Source organism: Cyberlindnera jadinii (genome assembly GCF_001661405.1).
Source record: "Cyberlindnera jadinii NRRL Y-1542 unplaced genomic scaffold CYBJAscaffold_1, whole genome shotgun sequence".
Taxonomy (NCBI): Eukaryota; Fungi; Ascomycota; class Saccharomycetes; order Phaffomycetales; family Wickerhamomycetaceae; genus Williopsis; species Williopsis jadinii.
The window spans coordinates 1,459,061-1,476,382 of NW_017963652.1; the positions used below are offsets into that span (position 1 = coordinate 1,459,061).

Sequence of the window (17,322 nt, forward strand, 5' to 3'; positions counted from 1 at the left end):
TACAGTAAGTTACTCTAAAGCTTCGTTTCATCCGCAGTAAGATTCTTCATTTATTAGAGTCGACCAATCATTAGATGGTGCGTAATAATTGTCATACTATAACTGTAGATAGAGGGTACAGACAGTCCGTGATATGACCACCACAGTCTCACATTAACTGGATATCCTGTTGATACTGTATATCAAAGGCATCATTCACAGCCAATATACAGACAGCTTTGCCCTGTAGTTCTTTCGCGATGGATAATTCAGCATTGATGCAACCGTTACGATCACCCTTTGACATCATAGGCATTGCTCTTTTAAGAGTCAGAAGCTCACGTGTCGATCTTTCAAACAGTATGATAAACCACGATTCCTTTTGTGCCTTTGGGAAGCGGTGAAGAAGCATCTTGAAGTCCTTATTCACAGGAGAGTTTAGGTGTTTCAAATAAACATTTAAGCGATCTGGGTTCTTTTGCTCAATTGTGAACGAACAAATTGGAAGTTTGGACACTGTACGAATGAACTCTTTGCGATTTTCATCATCCACTCCTACTTTATGGGAGAAGTTCTCAAGTTTCTTTCCTTGATATGAGCCAAGTTCATTCAGAGTTGTTTGTTTCTTCGAGCTCTTCTCTCCCAGAGAAGAGAGTTCAGTGCTGATACCATCAGGATTGTATTCTTCTTTTCTCTTCAACTGAGCACCAGGAAGGGCCGTAACTGTATCATCATCAAACCAACAACCTTGCTTAACACATTGCATCAATTTAATGAACATCAAAACAGTGTCCAAGTATCCCATCTCGCTCGCAACGTCGATATATGCCTGAAGAATACGAAGTGCTTGATCCAAAACAGTGACCGTGTCTTGGGAATAATCGGCAATAGGTAAATCTGCGCGTGACATATATGCCTGTAACAGCAAATAAGTCTTGATATGAGGATCCCAGATAGGTCTGTCAACAAGATCATCGGCCGGATATCTCAGTTGTTGTGACATTTCCATATTCATTATTTCTTCTCCGTGACGTGTAGGCAATTCATTGTACTCCGTGGCTTCAGACATGAAACGTAGACATTCACGGAATGTGCTGTCCTTCGACACCTGGGCCACAAGATTACGGATCGTCTTGTGAGACATATAATAGTATGATGAGATGATCAAGTAAGGTGTAGCTTCTAAGGAGTTTTCACCAGCAATAACACAGCTAGATTCAACCAAGTTGTTAATAGCAGTATCAATGATTTTTGAGAGATACAAGCTGACACCTGCAGTGGTTGTATCTTCAATCCCGTAGTACGTTGGATTGTTATGTGCCCTTCTAAACAAGAAAGTCCACGTCAAAAAGTCTAGAGCTTCTTGCCTTGACTTGATAGTACCAGCAGCAATTTCAGCACCAACGTGGTCATCTAAAACCTTGTGCAAACTGGATTCCACAGGAAAGCCAACATTGAGGAAATGCTTGTAAAACATCTTTTTGGACTCCTTCGTGTACACGATAGCGATACCACTAGTATCATAAGCTGGACGACCAGCACGACCCATCATTTGGAGGATGTCAGTCAAATCCATATCTCTGTAGGCTTCAATCTTTGCATCGAAAAATTGTGTACCCTTGATAATCACAAGATGAGCTGGTAAGTTAACACCCCAAGCTAAGGTACTTGTAGCCACAAGTATCTGAATCTTATTCTCTTGAAACAGCTTATGAGATATCTTTCTGTCACTATCTACAAGACCAGCATGATGCAAGCCTATACCAAACTGAAGTGCAAGACGCAACGTTTCATCTTTCACATTCTCGAGGTAGCCGTTTAGCTCATCCTCACCCATCTTGAGGAAGCGACGAGGATTCTCTTCCATACCACATAGATGAATTAGATCCAAAGCTGTCAGTCTTGTTTGTCTTCTCGAAGCGACAAATATCAGGACAGGTTTATCAGGCGAATGTGCCTTGATAGCCATGAATGCCGGCTTATTCATAGTTTTCATCAAGGGGCAGAATGCCAGATTATCCTGGAAGCCATCAATGTACATCTCCAAGGGAACAGGACGAACAGACTGTGGGAAATTAAACAGACCTTGTTTCACACCAAGCCATCCTGCCATATCGAATGCATTTGAAACAGCAGTGGAAAGACCAAGGAGTCTAATAGGCTTCTTAGTTTGAGATTCAATGTAACGCATACGACTGACAATCATCTCTAAGATAGGACCACGGTCAGATGCCAACAAATGGATTTCATCCATAATAACGAGCGACACTTTTTGAACAAATTTTCTGGTTTGCCAATTACGGGAGATACCATCAAATTTCTCTGGTGTTGTGATAATAATGGAAGCATCACGAACTTCATTAGCAGCAGGTATATTATCACCAGTCAACTCCACGACTCTATGACCCGTTTTCGGAGTCAGTCTTTCCCTCCAGTCATCCACTCTTTCACGAACAAGCGCTTTCATTGGAGCAATGTATACAATTTTTGAACCAGGGAATTCATTAAATGCGTGCCAGATAGCAAGCTCTGCAACCACCGTCTTACCAGAACCAGTTGGCGATCCAACAAACACAGAGTCATTCGTATTATACAACGTGTGGAATGTCATGGTTTGCATCGCATTGAAGTAGCGGAACTTTGGCGAGTAAATTCCCTCAGTTTCTGCGTTGTGAAGCGCAGTTATTGGTAATGGGTTCAATCTGAGTAATTTTGTTTGAAGTGTCTCGTTATGAGGTCTGATCAGATGTTGGAAAGAGATGCTGTGGATTGTTTCAGAACCCAACCAAGTATCAGATATCACACGAATTACAATTTGAGGAGGCAAAGGATCAGCCAAAGGAATCATAAAGTCCATTTCATGTGGCGATTTCATCTGCCTGCGACCTAAAATGAACTTCTCAAAGTGTAGAATTTCTGATTTGTTAGATTCCTCAACCAATACCCAAAAGAATTCAGCATTTCCGTGGAATTTCTCCGACCAAGCGAAGTCAGGTTGTAAATTCACATGTACTCTCATCACATTCTTCGTAATTGGGAATACTTCAGCATCCACCAAGATGGTTGGTAGCCTTCCTATCAGATTGTAAAGAGTAGAACCCATTTTGGTGTTATGGACCAGATCCCCCAACTCTTTTGGTTCCAGCTCACGCAGATCATCTATCGAGGGATTCTTTGATTCAATTACTCTCATAATTTGCTGAGGTAAGTCAAACTGTTTCAAAGGATGCTCATAAGGCCAAAGTCGTCTTTCGATAGCCTTGCAGATAGAAAGCATAACTTTGGCGTATGTTCCCCAACGTCTGTGAAGACCAATGAGAAACAGTGCTCGACAAATTCTGATCGAATTCTGTGCGACGTAATTGGTATCTGAAAATAGAGCAGAATCCTTAACATGAGCTCGTGAGATGTACGATTGAAGTAAAACATTTGTTTTACCAGGAGCTGATTCAATTTCTGCTCCAATTTGACATGGCGACTTTTCTTCAAGGAGCTTTGCAAGTTCAGTAGCCTCTTCTTGTCTGAATTTGATGGCGTCGAATTCACTGCACATGGATATCATAGATAGAACATCTGCCTCAGTTGCTCTTGGGTTACATATTTGATTGAATATCTCAATACTGTCATTCAACAAATAAAAGTCAGATGCAATTCTTCCGAGGTCTTTCGGAATGAAGTGTAAAGATCTCTCATCAAATATAATCATCTGTAAAGAATGAAGACGGCGAGCTGCTGTTGTGATCATTTTGGTTCTTCTTCCAAACAGCTGAGGATCGTCATTCAACTCTTTCCAGTCAATTCCATATGCAAAAGGGTTTTGTTTCATACGCACAAACATATATGTATAACCCAGCCACTTGACTCCTTCATCAACATTTGTGACAGTTCCTAACGATATTTCAGCATTCAAATTGTCAACGAGCTTATCACTTAACTTGGATTCAATAGGGTGTTGAGACGTTAGTAATCTGACATATTCGTCCAATCTGTCTTTGGTTGTGCATAAGATACCAGTACCATATTTTTCATATTGTGGTCTACCAGCACGACCAAAGATTTGAATCACGTCAGATATACCAAGATCAGTAAAGCCACCTTTCTTAGAATCATACACCTGGGTTCCTTTCACAATCACAACAGCTGCGGGCAAATTAACACCCCAAGCTAATGTTGCAGTACAGCACAACACCTTAATAGCACCAGCTGCAAACATCTTTTCCGTTAGATTACGATCAGCTCTCAACATACCGGCATGATGACATCCGAAACCGGTTTCAAAAGTCTCCCGAAGGTCTTTATTGTGATTCTTAGACATCTCACGTTTGAATCTCTCGAATTGATCACTCTCAGAACAGTCAAATAATGATGTCTCATTGAAGTCCCGTGCCATGCGGGCAAATGTCTGTGCAGTTTTCACAGTGTCCTTTCTTGAATGGACAAATACCATGACCTGTGCTCCATTTCTGAGCTCCTCAACAAGCTTTTCGTAGGCAACCTTATCGATATTTTCTCTTGCTTGTTTCGAGCCACTCTTACCAACAACACCAAGAAGTTCTTGCTTCAGTGGGATTGGTCTGAACGATTGGTCAAAGAAGAACATACCAATTTGCCTATTAACACCTAAGAAATCAGCCACGTCGACGAAATTTGGTAAAGTTGCAGATAGACCAACAACCCTAATCATTGACTGAGTACTTTCAACTTGACGAAGGGTACGAGCCACAAGGGTCTCGATAACTGAACCACGCTCTTCATGAAGCAAATGGACCTCGTCAATGATCAATAGTTGGACCTTATTGACCAACTCGTTATCACCGTTACCTTTACGAGTAACAACATCCCACTTCTCTGGTGTCGTCACAATAATCTGGGTTGCAAGGATCTCTGCTTTAGTAAGTTGCATATCACCAGTAAGCTCTCTGACTTGTATACCGAGCCATTGTAACTTTTTTTGAAACTTCTCGACAATCTCAGCAGCGAGGGCCTTCAATGGTGCAACGTACACGATCTTAAATTCACCATAGTCGATGTCTATAGTGTCTTCTGTCTCTGTTGTAAACTGGGAAATGGTATGAAGAATGGCCAGAAGTGCCACATCTGTTTTACCAGCACCTGTTGGAGCACAGACCAGCATATTTTCGTTAGTGTTGTAGGCAACAGGGTAAACCAAGGATTGCATTCTATTCAACGAAGAATAACCCTTAAAAGTCCCCTGACAGAGTGCATCGAGGTCAGATATCATAACTGGAACTTCATTCAGATTTCTGAGTCTTTTCTTCTGTTGGATCGGTATAAGAATTTCATCGTAGAGCTCAGTCTGTCTTCTCTCTGTTCCCATTGGCAGAGCAAACTTCTGTCCATTGAAAGCCAACATATTTCCCCCATCAAAAGCTTTGAACACGTTCGGGTACTTTGGTTGAGAATAGTATGGTTCAGAGGTGTCATTGGTTTTGACTTTTGGTTTATTCACCTGTTGTCGTATCTCTTCCTCAGTGAAGAACTGTCTGCGTGGTTTCTCCTGTTTTTGTTTCGACATATCAATGAGGAAGAGTTCCTTCTCAGTCACAAGCCTTGATATGAGATCGAATTCATCGAAACCAAGCATATCAAAGAGCAATGACTGTAAATTGTCATCCGACGATTCACTAGAGAGGATCGAGACAATAGAGTCCAGCAGTTCTTGAGCTGTCATATCGTTTCTTTTGGAGGCAATACGCTCACATTCTTTCGTTAACTGATCGTACAGACCATAGTCCACCATATCAGAGTCATCGGAAAAGTCTTCTTCATATTCAATATCCCCAAATCTCGTCAACACACTTAGGTCAATCCGTGTGTTATCTTGATCAACTTTCGGAACTGGTAACTGCAGAGGTTCCTGATCCAGCGATTCCAGTGCCTCACGCACTGTTTCCATCGCTCTCATGAAAGATCCCAATGAGCTCACAGAGTATTGTATGGACATGATGCACAATGAAGATACTCTTTTATCCCCTTTCAATGGAAGCCAGTTGTTGTTACTTTAAGTTGAATGCAAAGTTTGAAAAGCGCAAATCTATACAATCTCCGAGGGCCAAACATCACCGGATTTTAAGCCTATATACTTCAGAGTGACGATCTACGTATTGCTGGATCAAAGATGATCAAGAGATGAAAAATGACAGTATTAAGAGAGTGGATTCGTTAAATAATCAGAACTGTGGTATGGCTTTGCTGGTTAAGACTTTCCTGGCCGATGCGTTTCTTGTCAACGTAGGTAAAGCAGCACTGATGTTGGTCATTCTCTCACCAGATTTCCAGCCATCGAAATCAATCAAAGCTTGCATGCACCCCCATTCAGTGATCTTGTTGAGAAGCCAGTCCAGGTTCACTGGCTTTGTCAGATAATCGTTGCAACCTGCAGCCAATGCCTCTTGTTTATCTTGTTTTAAGTTACTTGCCGTGAGAGCGACAATAATCACAGGTGATCTAAAGACATTGAGATCCAAGTTATCTTCAGGCTTCTTTGGAGGTAGGTTTAGTATATCAGAAGTTGAAAACACACCGATGTGATTCATCTTTTCCAATCTTCGAATCTCTTTCGTGGCATCAATACCGGACATGACAGGAAGTTGGATATCCATGAGCACCAAGTGAAAGCCACCGTTTCTCCATTTATCTATAGCTTCTTGGCCATTCTTCGCAACATCATAATGTATTCTATGTCTCCGTAAATGTGCAGATAAGATCCTGAGGTTAATCAAATTATCCTCCACTATGAGAACATTAACACTAGGCAACACCTTTGCCATTGTGCTAGTTCCATTGCCAATCTTCGAGCTTGGTGAGGCTGTCCTTTGTACAGCTCCTGAGGGAGCTGTTTTGTGAATGTTGAATCTCTCATGAATCCCATCTGTCGGCGACGATGACGTGTCTGGCGAGACAGATAAGCCACGGTTTTGAGCACCACCAGTCATCAGTCCTGCTGAGCTGTTCGATCTATTAGTCTTTGCATTTGATGGCATCAATAGGACAGCTGAAGCATGTTCTGCAGGGTTAGACATTGATCTCCTGTGTAGCGATGATGGTGTTGTGGATCTGAGTGGCTGGCCTGACGATACTGATTTCATACGTCTTTGAAACTGTGTGTTTGAGAAATCCTCCTCTTTCCCCTCCTGAATAGTTTCATTTGACAGACTTTTCCTATGGGAGTTTCCTGGATAAGGAACGGAGCCCATAGTGGGTTGCTGTCCCTGCTGAAATTGTGACGTTGTAGGTGTTGTTTGAGCCGATTGTCCAGCCTCTGGTGGTTGGATGACGGGTGTCTCAACAATGAATGCGTTTTCAATACCCATCCCTGTTGGGTAATATGTATCAACAATGCTCCAGACTGAACGATCAGGCTCTAACGGAGGCATTGCGGTCAGAGATGCGGCAGGTGATACCGATCTTGCATTGTATTCAGAAGAAGGTACCCTTGGTGGTATGAGCGACGACTTGCTCGCTGAAATAGGTATGGGCGATAGTGGCGAGTTGAACGACGAAGGAGAAGTTGACATGTACGGTGCACTGATCGATGGGCCTGGTGGTTTCCGTTGAGTCGCAGATACTGGCATTGGGTTGTACACTGAGGAAACGAGTGCCGGTTCAAGTTTGATGACAATATCAGACGGATCAACCCATTTGGCCAAGGACATCGGATATTTCCCAATAATCATGGTCTTCAGGTCATCAACAAGGGTGTCCTGTTTGACGTACAGAGAGGTGGCAACACCATCTGGGCGTTTGACCCAGATTCTTCTCGTTGCGTCCCTGGAAGAGGTGTTGATGCTGGGCACCTGAGGGGAAGTCCCAGGCTTCATGTTCTGGTTCTTGGAAGGAGAGATGTACTTTGGCTGTTTATGCATCTGCTGGGGTCCTTACCGATAAATCAAGCGATGGGATGACTTCCACCTCCGCAGTGTAACACAATGTGGATCTTTCAAAACGAGTAGTAGCTATCTATTCCCAGGCCTTAGCAATGGAAATGAACACACACAGGATTTCCCCCCCAAAAAAAGCCGAGAAAAATCTAAAGATCAAAAGGTTGGAAACAAAAAGAATGAGAACAACGTCTAAGAACGAGGCTCGTAGAGTTCAAGTTGAAGATATATTCGGTACAATGTTGTTTATCTTGGAGTTGTCAAGTGATGTTTCAGAAGAATATGTCTGCCTCCTCTGTAATCGCTAATCAAATGACGGGTAACTTTACCAGAAAAACCAAAAAACATACACAAAAACCACAGAAACGCAGAGCGAAAACGAAAACCCGCCAAAAAACACTTGTTGGCAGGAAGAAATGCTTAGTCAGCGCTTAGTCATCCGATATTGTGTTTTTTCATGCATCTTGTGGACGTTCCAATGCATCTTTTATGGGTGTGGTAGAATTCTGTGATTTCTTTCCTTTCGCTTTCACCATCGAGAGTTGTATACGAGGACACACGCTGTGAAAGAGACAATGGCTAAGAAGGGAGGAGAGAATTCCAAGAAAGCAGCTGGTAATGCCAGAAAGGCGGAGGCTGCAAACAAGAAGAGAGCAGAGGAACAAGCCAAGCTGGACGCAGCTGAAGACTCCCAATGGGCGGAGGGTGCTAAGAAGGGCAACAAGAAGAAAGAGGAAGCTGCAGCTAAGAAGGCTGAGGACGCCAGAAAGAAGGCAGAAAGAGAGGCGCTTTTGAAAGAGGAGGAGGACTCCCTGCCTTCGAAGGCATCAGGTAAAGGTAGAGGTGCTGCTAAAGTTGCCGCTAAGAGAGCTGGCAAGATTGATGACTTCCTCAACGATTTGCCAACGTCTTCTGAAATCTCCGCTTCTGGTATTGACAGTGCGTTGGAGGCATTGACCTTGACCCATAAGGGTGGTGCTGTGAGTGACAAGGACATTGATAGACACCCAGAGAGAAGATTCAAAGCCGCATTGGCCGCCTACGAGGAGAGAAGAGTCCCAGAGATGAGAAAGGAGAACCCAGGTCTCAGACTGCAACAAGTGAAGCAGCTCGTCTTCAAGGAGTTTGAGAAATCACCAGAGAATCCTTTCAACCAGGCTACAAACATCAACTACAACTCCACCAAGGCCGACGTGGATCACTTGAAGAAGGAGATCAAGAAGCACAGAGAGGACAAGTACGTCAAGAACTGAGCTTGATTGCGTTGTTTAATGAATTGTAATGAAAGAAAGCATACTTCTTGGGTTTAATTGCCAAATATTTACACCCTGTTGAGTCTTTTGTAGTTGTCGCAAGACTGTGTGATTTGCCTTCCCCTTCGTTCTTCCTTTTTTCGCGAATTTGCATTCTGCTGTTGTTGTTTCCACGATTTTGCCACACACCGGAAAAGTTGAACAAAACATCACCATCGTAAACATACAATAAACACACAGAGCGGTTCCGAAGTTTTCACTGTGCTTGTTTGAAACCGAAGAAAAGATGCCTCCAAAAGCCGATTGGGATAAGTATGTTGCTCCGTTAGAGGATGAAAGCAAACCAGAAGAGAAGATTGTGCCGCTGAGTGAAGGCGATATCCAGGTGTTGCGTACATATGTAAGTGATAGCCATTGTTCAGTATTATCACCAGGAGAGCCCATAGAGAGATGCTACATCTACTGGACCCCCCGAGTAATACTCTCACAACTGTACGAATACTAACGTATCCTTTTACATAGGGAGTTGCACCATACGCGAAGAAGATTAAAGAAGTTGAACAGGATATCAAAACCATTGAGGCAAAGATCAAGGAGAAAGTTGGTGTTAAGGAGAGTAACACAGGTCTTGCTCCACCACACTTGTGGGATGTGATGGCAGATAAGCAAAACATGGAGTCACAGCCTTTGCAGGTGGCCAGATGTACGAAGATCATCAAAAGTGATGAAGGTGAAGACAAATCCAAATATGTGATCAACATTAAACAGATTGCGAAGTTTGTCGTGGCATTGGGTCAAAACGTGTCACCAACAGATATTGAAGAAGCGATGAGGGTTGGTGTTGATCGTACAAAGTATGAAATCCAATTGCCATTACCACCAAAGATTGATCCAAGTGTGACGATGATGACAGTGGAGGAGAAACCAGACGTGACGTACAGCGACATCGGTGGGTGCAAAGATCAAATTGAAAAACTGAGAGAAGTTGTTGAACTTCCTCTACTGTCACCAGAAAGATTTGTCAAGTTGGGTATTGACCCTCCAAAGGGTATATTGTTGTACGGCCCACCAGGTACCGGTAAGACGTTATGTGCTCGTGCCGTTGCTAACAGAACAGACGCGACTTTCATCAGAGTTATCGGGTCAGAGCTTGTACAGAAATACGTCGGTGAAGGTGCTCGTATGGTTCGTGAGTTATTTGAAATGGCGAGAACGAAAAAGGCTTGTATTATCTTTTTTGACGAAGTGGACGCCATTGGAGGTGCCCGTGTCGATGATGGTGCAGGTGGCGACAACGAAGTGCAGAGAACCATGTTGGAATTGATCACGCAATTAGATGGTTTCGATCCTAGAGGTAACATCAAAGTTATGTTTGCTACAAATAGACCAAACACATTGGACCCTGCATTGTTAAGACCTGGAAGAATTGACAGAAAAGTTGAATTCTCGTTGCCGGACCTTGAAGGACGTGCCAACATCTTTAGAATTCATTCAAAGGCTATGTCTGTCGAGAGAGATATTAGATGGGAATTGATTGCCAGATTGTGTCCAAACGCCACGGGTGCAGAGTTGAGATCTGTGTGTACTGAAGCAGGTATGTTCGCTATCAGAGAGAGAAGAAAAGTTGCTACAGAAAAGGATTTCCTCAAGGCCGTTGAGAAGGTCATCAAGGGTAACTTGAAGTTCAGTTCCACAAGTCGTTACATGCAATACAATTAAAGAAAATGAAACTGTCAATTTGTCCCCTTGTTTTTGTTATGATCACACACTTTATACGTAGCGTTTTAATCCCACCAGCTAACACAGCCCATACCATCTGTTTGACAACTCCCCAAGATTGCGTAACTTGGACCCCTTTCTTCCTGTTCTTGTTGTTCATCGTCTTCAAGATTTGGTCCCTTTGGCTTCACGTTAACAAAGATCTCCTCTTCAACACGGAATCGTATCATTTCGTTAATATCAAGATATAACTTTGTACCATCTGCATCCCAAATCCATGCATTGTCGTTTAATGAGTATTCTGAGCCTTCAAACAGTAGGGACTTCGGTATGAAGACGTCATTAAAGAACTCCATTTTAACCTTGATTCCTTCAGGTGTACATTTCTCTATCCAACCAGTAAGGATTTCACCTACAAAAGGTCTGAAGACAACGACACGGACCTCACATTTGATGAAGCTGGCACCATCACCTGGTTTCAACAAGCCATCATCAACTTTGACAAGATCCCACACCGCTATGACAAGTCCCAAATTGTTCACAACTTTGTTGGAGTACTTTCTGTTAAGCTCGGATATGATAGCCTTCTTAGCCTTTCTGTGGAACTGATCTGGTGGAATTCGTATAAGATCGGAAAGACGTGATAGCACAAACATCGTTACAAATGGTTTCAGAGCCCAGACACAGGTTATCGAGCTTGAGAAGACAAGAAAAAGTTTTATGGCTTGTGTTGTTCGATGAGATGAAGTTCATGTTACAAGTTTTCAGTGTTGCTCCTACCGACCAACCCAGGCTCTCGAAATGCTGAAGATGAGCTCTCCATGCCTTCTCAGCAGGTTTTGTTAAAGGGGAAGGAGGTCATTAGGTCATCAAGAGGGTACACATGCTTGTTGATAGTGTACAATAGAAACAAACCAACTGTTTTCACTAGCTCTTCAATTGTTTTCATCTTTACTGCCGTTTGAATAGACCCATCTCATCATCTCGTTTGTGAAAAGACTGGCACAGAAGGGTAATCAAAAATGTCTGTTAAAGTAGCTGTGGTTGGATGTGCACATGGTGAGCTTGATGCGATATACACAAGGATAAACACCTTACCAGATGATATGAGACCAGAACTATTAATTATTTGTGGTGATTTCCAAGCCTTGAGATCTAAGGCTGATTTCACATCCATATCTATGCCCGAGAAGTATAAGAGACTCGGTGATTTCCATCGCTATTACGAAGGTACAGAGGTCACACCTGTACTTACGATATTTATTGGAGGGAACCATGAATGTGGTGATTTGCTTGCCCAGCTGCCTCATGGAGGGTGGGTTGCACCAAAGATCTGGTACATGGGAACCAATGGTGTTGTTTGGTATAAAGGGCTTCGAATTGGTGGTGTTTCTGGAATATTCAAAGCGTTTGATTTTTACAAGAAAAGATACGAAACAGCTCCTCTTGATGGAAAATCTGTGCGAAGCTTCTATCATACAAGATTCGAAGATATCTTCAAGATGTTTCTGCTGCGTGATTTGAACATGAACTGTTTTATAACGCATGATTGGCCCGAGGGCATAGCCCATTATGGGGATCTTGACAGACTGCTGAGGAGGAAACCCTTTTTAAAAGGAGATATAGAGAAGGGCGAGTTGGGAAACCCTTACTACATGGTACTTTTAAAGCGACTGATGCCGAATTGGTGGTTTAGTGCCCATTTACACGTCAAGTTCGAAGCACTCGTTAAACACGAAACCAAGAGGAAACTCAGTAGTGATGCCAGAGAGGTTAAGAGGGTGCATACTAGCAATGGAAATGGGATTGGTCTCCAAGCAATGAACCAGGACGAGATTGACTTGGACCTTGGAGATGAGCAACCAAAAAATGAAGATGAAATCGACTTAGAGCTTGACCAGCAGCCTCAGAACCAGGATGAGATAGATTTAGGACTTGACGATCAGTTAAACGACAAAGAGGTCGTATCGGAAGTTGCAGATGAAGACTTGGAAACCACAACGAGCGAAGACAAGCTCTACGCAAAGGGGTTCTCGCAGACGAATTTCCTCGCATTGTCCAAACCGCTACCAAACCATCCCTTCTTCCAAATCGTGGATGTCCCAGTAACAAACAACCACATCTCCTCAGAATCAGATAAGCTGTACTACGACAACGAATTTCTACAAATCACCCACTGGTTCGAGCGCTTCAAGAAGACGCAGGGCTACCGGTCCATGCAAATGGATCAGCTCTCGAAACCGAGTGTCCTGGAACAACTGTCCAAAGAGATCAACAACGCAGGCTTCAAGCTGAAACACGACTTAACCGTGTGGGATAACTTTGAACCAACTCTGGCAAACCCGGCCGAGCAGACGTCCCAGTTCATCAAGAGGTTTATGTAAAACTGCAAGAAACGCCCATCACAACGACGCACGCTCTCTGCCACTACGTACATCAGTTGTAGACATGAATTAGAACTCTACCCTCACGTCTCTGAAGGCGTTTGAGTGTCCGTTATACGCGCTCGTCCAGTGCCCGGGGGTGAGCACCGCAAGGAAACCCGGACACCAACATTAGCAATTCTCACGACGCTATTGGCTGAAGGGAGCGTATCCATGCGCCGTGAACGCCCGGGGGGACATGACCGAGATGGCGCCCGAAGGTGTTGCGTGTACCGGAAAAGAGGCTCTTTTTTCTTTCTCCCCAGGCGCCAGTTAGAGGTTGAGAGTTTTTCATTGTACTGTTGATTCCTTCTCCTTCACTTGTTACTCTCTTCTGTTGTCAGTCCAACGTCCTCATCGACTTTTACATAACGGATACTCGATTCAGAGGTTAATTGACAATGCTCTCTCTGCGTCATTCATCTAAGCGTGCTCTTCGTGCTGCTGCTGCCACGAACAAGAGAACACAGCTTTCTTTCTCCACATCAGCTGTTGCTAAGCTCGCCCACAGTGTCGGTGGTGACATCAAAGGTGAGAACGCGGCTCGTGGTGTGGCGGACAACTACCACATCATCGACCACGAGTACGACTGTTTGGTGATTGGTGCTGGTGGTGCTGGTTTGCGTGCTGCGTTTGGTTTGGCCAATGCTGGTTACAAGACTGCTTGTATCTCCAAGCTTTTCCCAACCAGATCGCACACTGTTGCTGCTCAAGGTGGTATCAACGCCGCTCTTGGTAACATGCACAAGGATGACTGGCACTGGCACATGTATGACACCGTCAAGGGTTCTGACTGGCTCGGTGACCAAGATGCTATCCACTACATGACCAGAGAGGCTCCACAATCCATCATTGAGTTGGAGCACTACGGTGTCCCATTCTCAAGAACCGAGGAGGGAAGAATCTACCAAAGAGCCTTCGGTGGTCAATCTAAGGAGTACGGTAAGGGTGGTCAAGCCTACAGAACATGTGCTGTTGCTGACAGAACCGGTCACGCCTTGTTGCATTCTCTTTACGGTCAAGCCTTGAGACACAACACACACTTCTTCATCGAGTTCTTCGCTTTGGACTTGTTGATGGACAACGGCGAGTGTGTCGGTGTTATGGCTTACAACCAAGAAGATGGTACTTTGCACAGATTCAGAGCTCACAAGACTGTTATTGCTACTGGTGGTTACGGTCGTGCCTACTTCTCTTGTACTTCTGCCCACACATGTACTGGTGATGGTTTCGCCATGGTGTCCCGTGCTGGTTTGCCATTGCAAGATTTGGAGTTCATTCAATTCCACCCATCTGGTATCTACGGTTCCGGTTGTTTGATCACAGAAGGTGCTCGTGGTGAAGGTGGTTTCTTGATCAACTCTGAGGGTGAACGTTTCATGGAACGTTACGCTCCACATGCGAAGGATTTGGCTTGTAGAGATGTTGTTTCCAGAGCTATTACCATGGAGATCAGAGCTGGCCGTGGTGTTGGTCCAGAGAAGGATCACATGTCATTGCAATTGTCCCATCTTCCAGCTGAAGTGTTGAAGGAGCGTCTTCCAGGTATCTCTGAGACCGCTGCTATCTTTGCTGGTGTTGATATTACAAAGGAGCCAATTCCAATTTTGCCAACTGTTCACTACAACATGGGTGGTATCCCAACTAAGTGGAATGGTGAAGTTTTGACCCTTGACGAGGAAGGAAAGGACAAGGTTGTTCCAGGTTTGTTGGCCTGTGGTGAAGCTGCCTGTGTTTCCGTTCACGGTGCCAACAGATTGGGTGCTAACTCCCTTTTGGATTTGGTTGTCTTTGGTCGTGCTGTTGCCTTGACTATTGCTGACACTTTGCAACCAGGTTTGCCACACAAGCCACTTCCAGCCGATTTGGGTAAGGAGAGTATTGCTAACTTGGACAAGCTTAGAAACGCTAGCGGTCCAAGACCAACTGCTGACATTCGTCTTGCTATGCAAAAGACCATGCAAAAGGATGTTTCTGTCTTCAGAACTCAAGAATCTTTGGAGGATGGTGTTAGAGGTATCACAGCTGTTGATAAGACCTTCCCAGAGGTTGGTACATCAGACCGTTCTATGATTTGGAACTCTGACTTGGTTGAGACTTTGGAATTGCAAAACCTTTTGACCTGTGCTGTTCAAACTGCTGAATCTGCTGTTGCCAGAAAGGAGTCTCGTGGTGCTCACGCCAGAGAGGATTATCCAGAGAGAGATGATGTTAACTGGATGAAGCACTCTCTTTCATGGCAAAAGGAGAACGGTGCTGACGTCGAGTTGAACTACAGAGCAGTCATCAGCCATACCCTTGATGAGAATGAGTGTAAGTCTGTTCCACCAGCTGTCAGAGCTTATTGAAGTAGGTTAATGTTTCAGTCAATCTATATCTACTTACACATACTGGAGGATTGAAGCGGAGCTTGGAGAAGTGGGAGGAAAAGAATCATTAGGGGGTTCTCATCATGCATTTTGTTAATTGGATTATTTGTTTTTACTTTTTTTATGTGTTTCAATATTTCTTCTGATGGAGACGCTTGTTCTACCGTCTAGTTGTGAAACAGCAATGGTATTTCTCTTGTTGATATGTTTATAATCAACTGAAAACACGTATATACGGAAAAAGGGAGATGGATCTGTTTGTAGATATCAGATTTTGGTCGATGATTTGTCCGGTATGGAGAACGACTGGTCTTCAATCACGGCTTTATACGCTTCTCCAACCTTTGCATGGAGATCAGTAGCTTGCATTGCCCTTCCAACTTGGTTAAATGCCAATCTCGCAGCGTATCTTGTCACACAACTTGCTCCAAAGCATGCCAACACGGGTATCTGATTCTTTGTTATTTCCCCCTGAGGATGGCTCCAAAGCCCTTGAGAATAAGCGTCACCCCATGCCAGTAAGGTGGCAATGTTACCTGTTAGAGTATCACCTTGACCACCTGCACGACGGTTTGAGCCCTGCAACGAACTCTTGATCAAAATGTCCCCGTTAACGATGACATCCTCACTCCCCTTTCTCATGACTGTGACACCCAGCTTTTTGGCCACGAGCCTTGTTTCCTCTTCCAGGTCATCGTGCTCGACACCCAAGGCCTTTGCCAATCTCTTAAACTCCACGATGTTGGGGGTTAGAACAGCGCGGTCATAGCCCTGTATGATCTCTGGCTTTTGACATATGAGAAACAGAGCGTCGGCATCGAGCACAACTGCGGTGTTCTTCTCCCTCAGGTACGCAATGATCTTCTCCACAGTCGATAACATCAACTCGTCTCTCCCCAAGCCGGGGCCCAGAACAACAACATGGATGCGGTCCAGCAGTCCGTGCACCTTTGGCAGCACTTTCGTATCCACCCAGTTGTTTGCATCCTCACCTACAGGGACGTTATCCGACTCGTACAGGTAGGGATGGACCATGAGGTTGGGAGAGTACGACTTGATCACAGCGGCAGCCTGCTTCTCGCACACCACATGTGACAAGTCAGCTCCAAACACAGCTGCAGCGTGTGCAGAGAAGTAGGGGGCACCGGTGTAGTCCTCACAGCCACCTATAACGGCAATTCTACCGGCTTTGATACAGAAGGCGTCAGTACTAATGACACACACACACACGCTCACCAGCAACAAAACACAGGTATGGGGTAAACTCACCTTGGCCCTTGTAGAAGCCCGGGGAAAGCGGCGGAACCAACTTCCTCACCAATTGGAGCAGTTCGTTTGCGCTTTTATTCATCTCTTACTCTCTCTCTCTGTCTCGCTGTGGAGTTGTTCCCGATGGCTACGAACCAAGACGTCTTAGCCTGTGAGTTTCTGTGCCGGGGAGAGGCAAAGGGGAAGGAGAAGCGGGAGCGGGCAGAGATTGTGTCTGCTGCTCGGCCCAGAGAAGCGAGCTCAGGTCCACTGCTCCCCTTTCGGATCCACAGTTTTTCTCGCCGTGCTCCAACCAGGCGTGGGCCGCATGTGCTTGGTAAGCTGACGAATCGAAGATTGAAATTATGAGTGCTGTGCTTTGTTTCTTCTTAAACTCACCCTTTTTCGCTTCTCTCTTTCCAATTGATTC

General features: G+C 44.4%; 8 protein-coding genes across 8 annotated transcripts; 4 read left to right on the forward strand and 4 right to left on the reverse strand.

Annotated features, from left to right (window-relative positions):
* Positions 1-20: 20 nt before the first annotated feature.
* Positions 21-5,973, reverse strand: SLH1 (RNA helicase). Its single transcript, XM_020217288.1, has one exon. It carries the CDS (start codon positions 5,942-5,944, stop codon positions 149-151), a length of 5,796 nt encoding a protein of 1,931 aa, XP_020073426.1. The 5' UTR covers positions 5,945-5,973; the 3' UTR covers positions 21-148.
* An 89-nt stretch (positions 5,974-6,062) lies between these two features.
* SSK1 (mitogen-activated protein kinase kinase kinase SSK1) lies at positions 6,063-8,004 on the reverse strand. The gene has a single exon (XM_020214146.1). It carries the CDS (start codon positions 7,863-7,865, stop codon positions 6,171-6,173), a length of 1,695 nt encoding a protein of 564 aa, XP_020073427.1. The 5' UTR covers positions 7,866-8,004; the 3' UTR covers positions 6,063-6,170.
* A 323-nt stretch (positions 8,005-8,327) lies between these two features.
* On the forward strand, positions 8,328-9,213 carry CYBJADRAFT_165681 (coiled-coil domain-containing protein 124). Its single transcript, XM_020214147.1, has one exon. The coding sequence runs from the start codon at positions 8,456-8,458 to the stop codon at positions 9,131-9,133; it is 678 nt and encodes a 225-aa protein (XP_020073428.1). The 5' UTR covers positions 8,328-8,455; the 3' UTR covers positions 9,134-9,213.
* Positions 9,214-9,419: 206 nt separating this feature from the next.
* On the forward strand, positions 9,420-10,852 carry RPT1 (proteasome regulatory particle base subunit RPT1; the record flags this gene model as incomplete). The annotated part of the gene is made up of 2 exons (XM_020216158.1): positions 9,420-9,533; positions 9,656-10,852. The coding sequence occupies 2 exons, from the start codon at positions 9,420-9,422 to the stop codon at positions 10,850-10,852; spliced, it is 1,311 nt and encodes a 436-aa protein (XP_020073429.1).
* A 65-nt stretch (positions 10,853-10,917) lies between these two features.
* On the reverse strand, positions 10,918-11,508 carry RPC25 (DNA-directed RNA polymerase III subunit RPC25; the record flags this gene model as incomplete). The annotated part of the gene is made up of 1 exon (XM_020216159.1): positions 10,918-11,508. One exon carries the CDS (start codon positions 11,506-11,508, stop codon positions 10,918-10,920), a length of 591 nt encoding a protein of 196 aa, XP_020073430.1.
* A 207-nt stretch (positions 11,509-11,715) lies between these two features.
* DBR1 (RNA lariat debranching enzyme) lies at positions 11,716-13,280 on the forward strand. The gene has a single exon (XM_020214148.1). The coding sequence runs from the start codon at positions 11,875-11,877 to the stop codon at positions 13,234-13,236; it is 1,362 nt and encodes a 453-aa protein (XP_020073431.1). The 5' UTR covers positions 11,716-11,874; the 3' UTR covers positions 13,237-13,280.
* A 185-nt stretch (positions 13,281-13,465) lies between these two features.
* Positions 13,466-15,766, forward strand: SDH1 (succinate dehydrogenase flavoprotein subunit SDH1). Its single transcript, XM_020214149.1, has one exon. The coding sequence runs from the start codon at positions 13,677-13,679 to the stop codon at positions 15,621-15,623; it is 1,947 nt and encodes a 648-aa protein (XP_020073432.1). The 5' UTR covers positions 13,466-13,676; the 3' UTR covers positions 15,624-15,766.
* On the reverse strand, positions 15,766-17,237 carry NNR2 (NADHX dehydratase). The gene is made up of 2 exons (XM_020213264.1): positions 16,914-17,237; positions 15,766-16,831 (listed from the first exon to the last, which is right to left on the reverse strand). The coding sequence occupies exons 1-2, from the start codon at positions 16,993-16,995 to the stop codon at positions 15,912-15,914; spliced, it is 1,002 nt and encodes a 333-aa protein (XP_020073433.1). The 5' UTR covers positions 16,996-17,237; the 3' UTR covers positions 15,766-15,911.
* Positions 17,238-17,322: the final 85 nt, after the last annotated feature.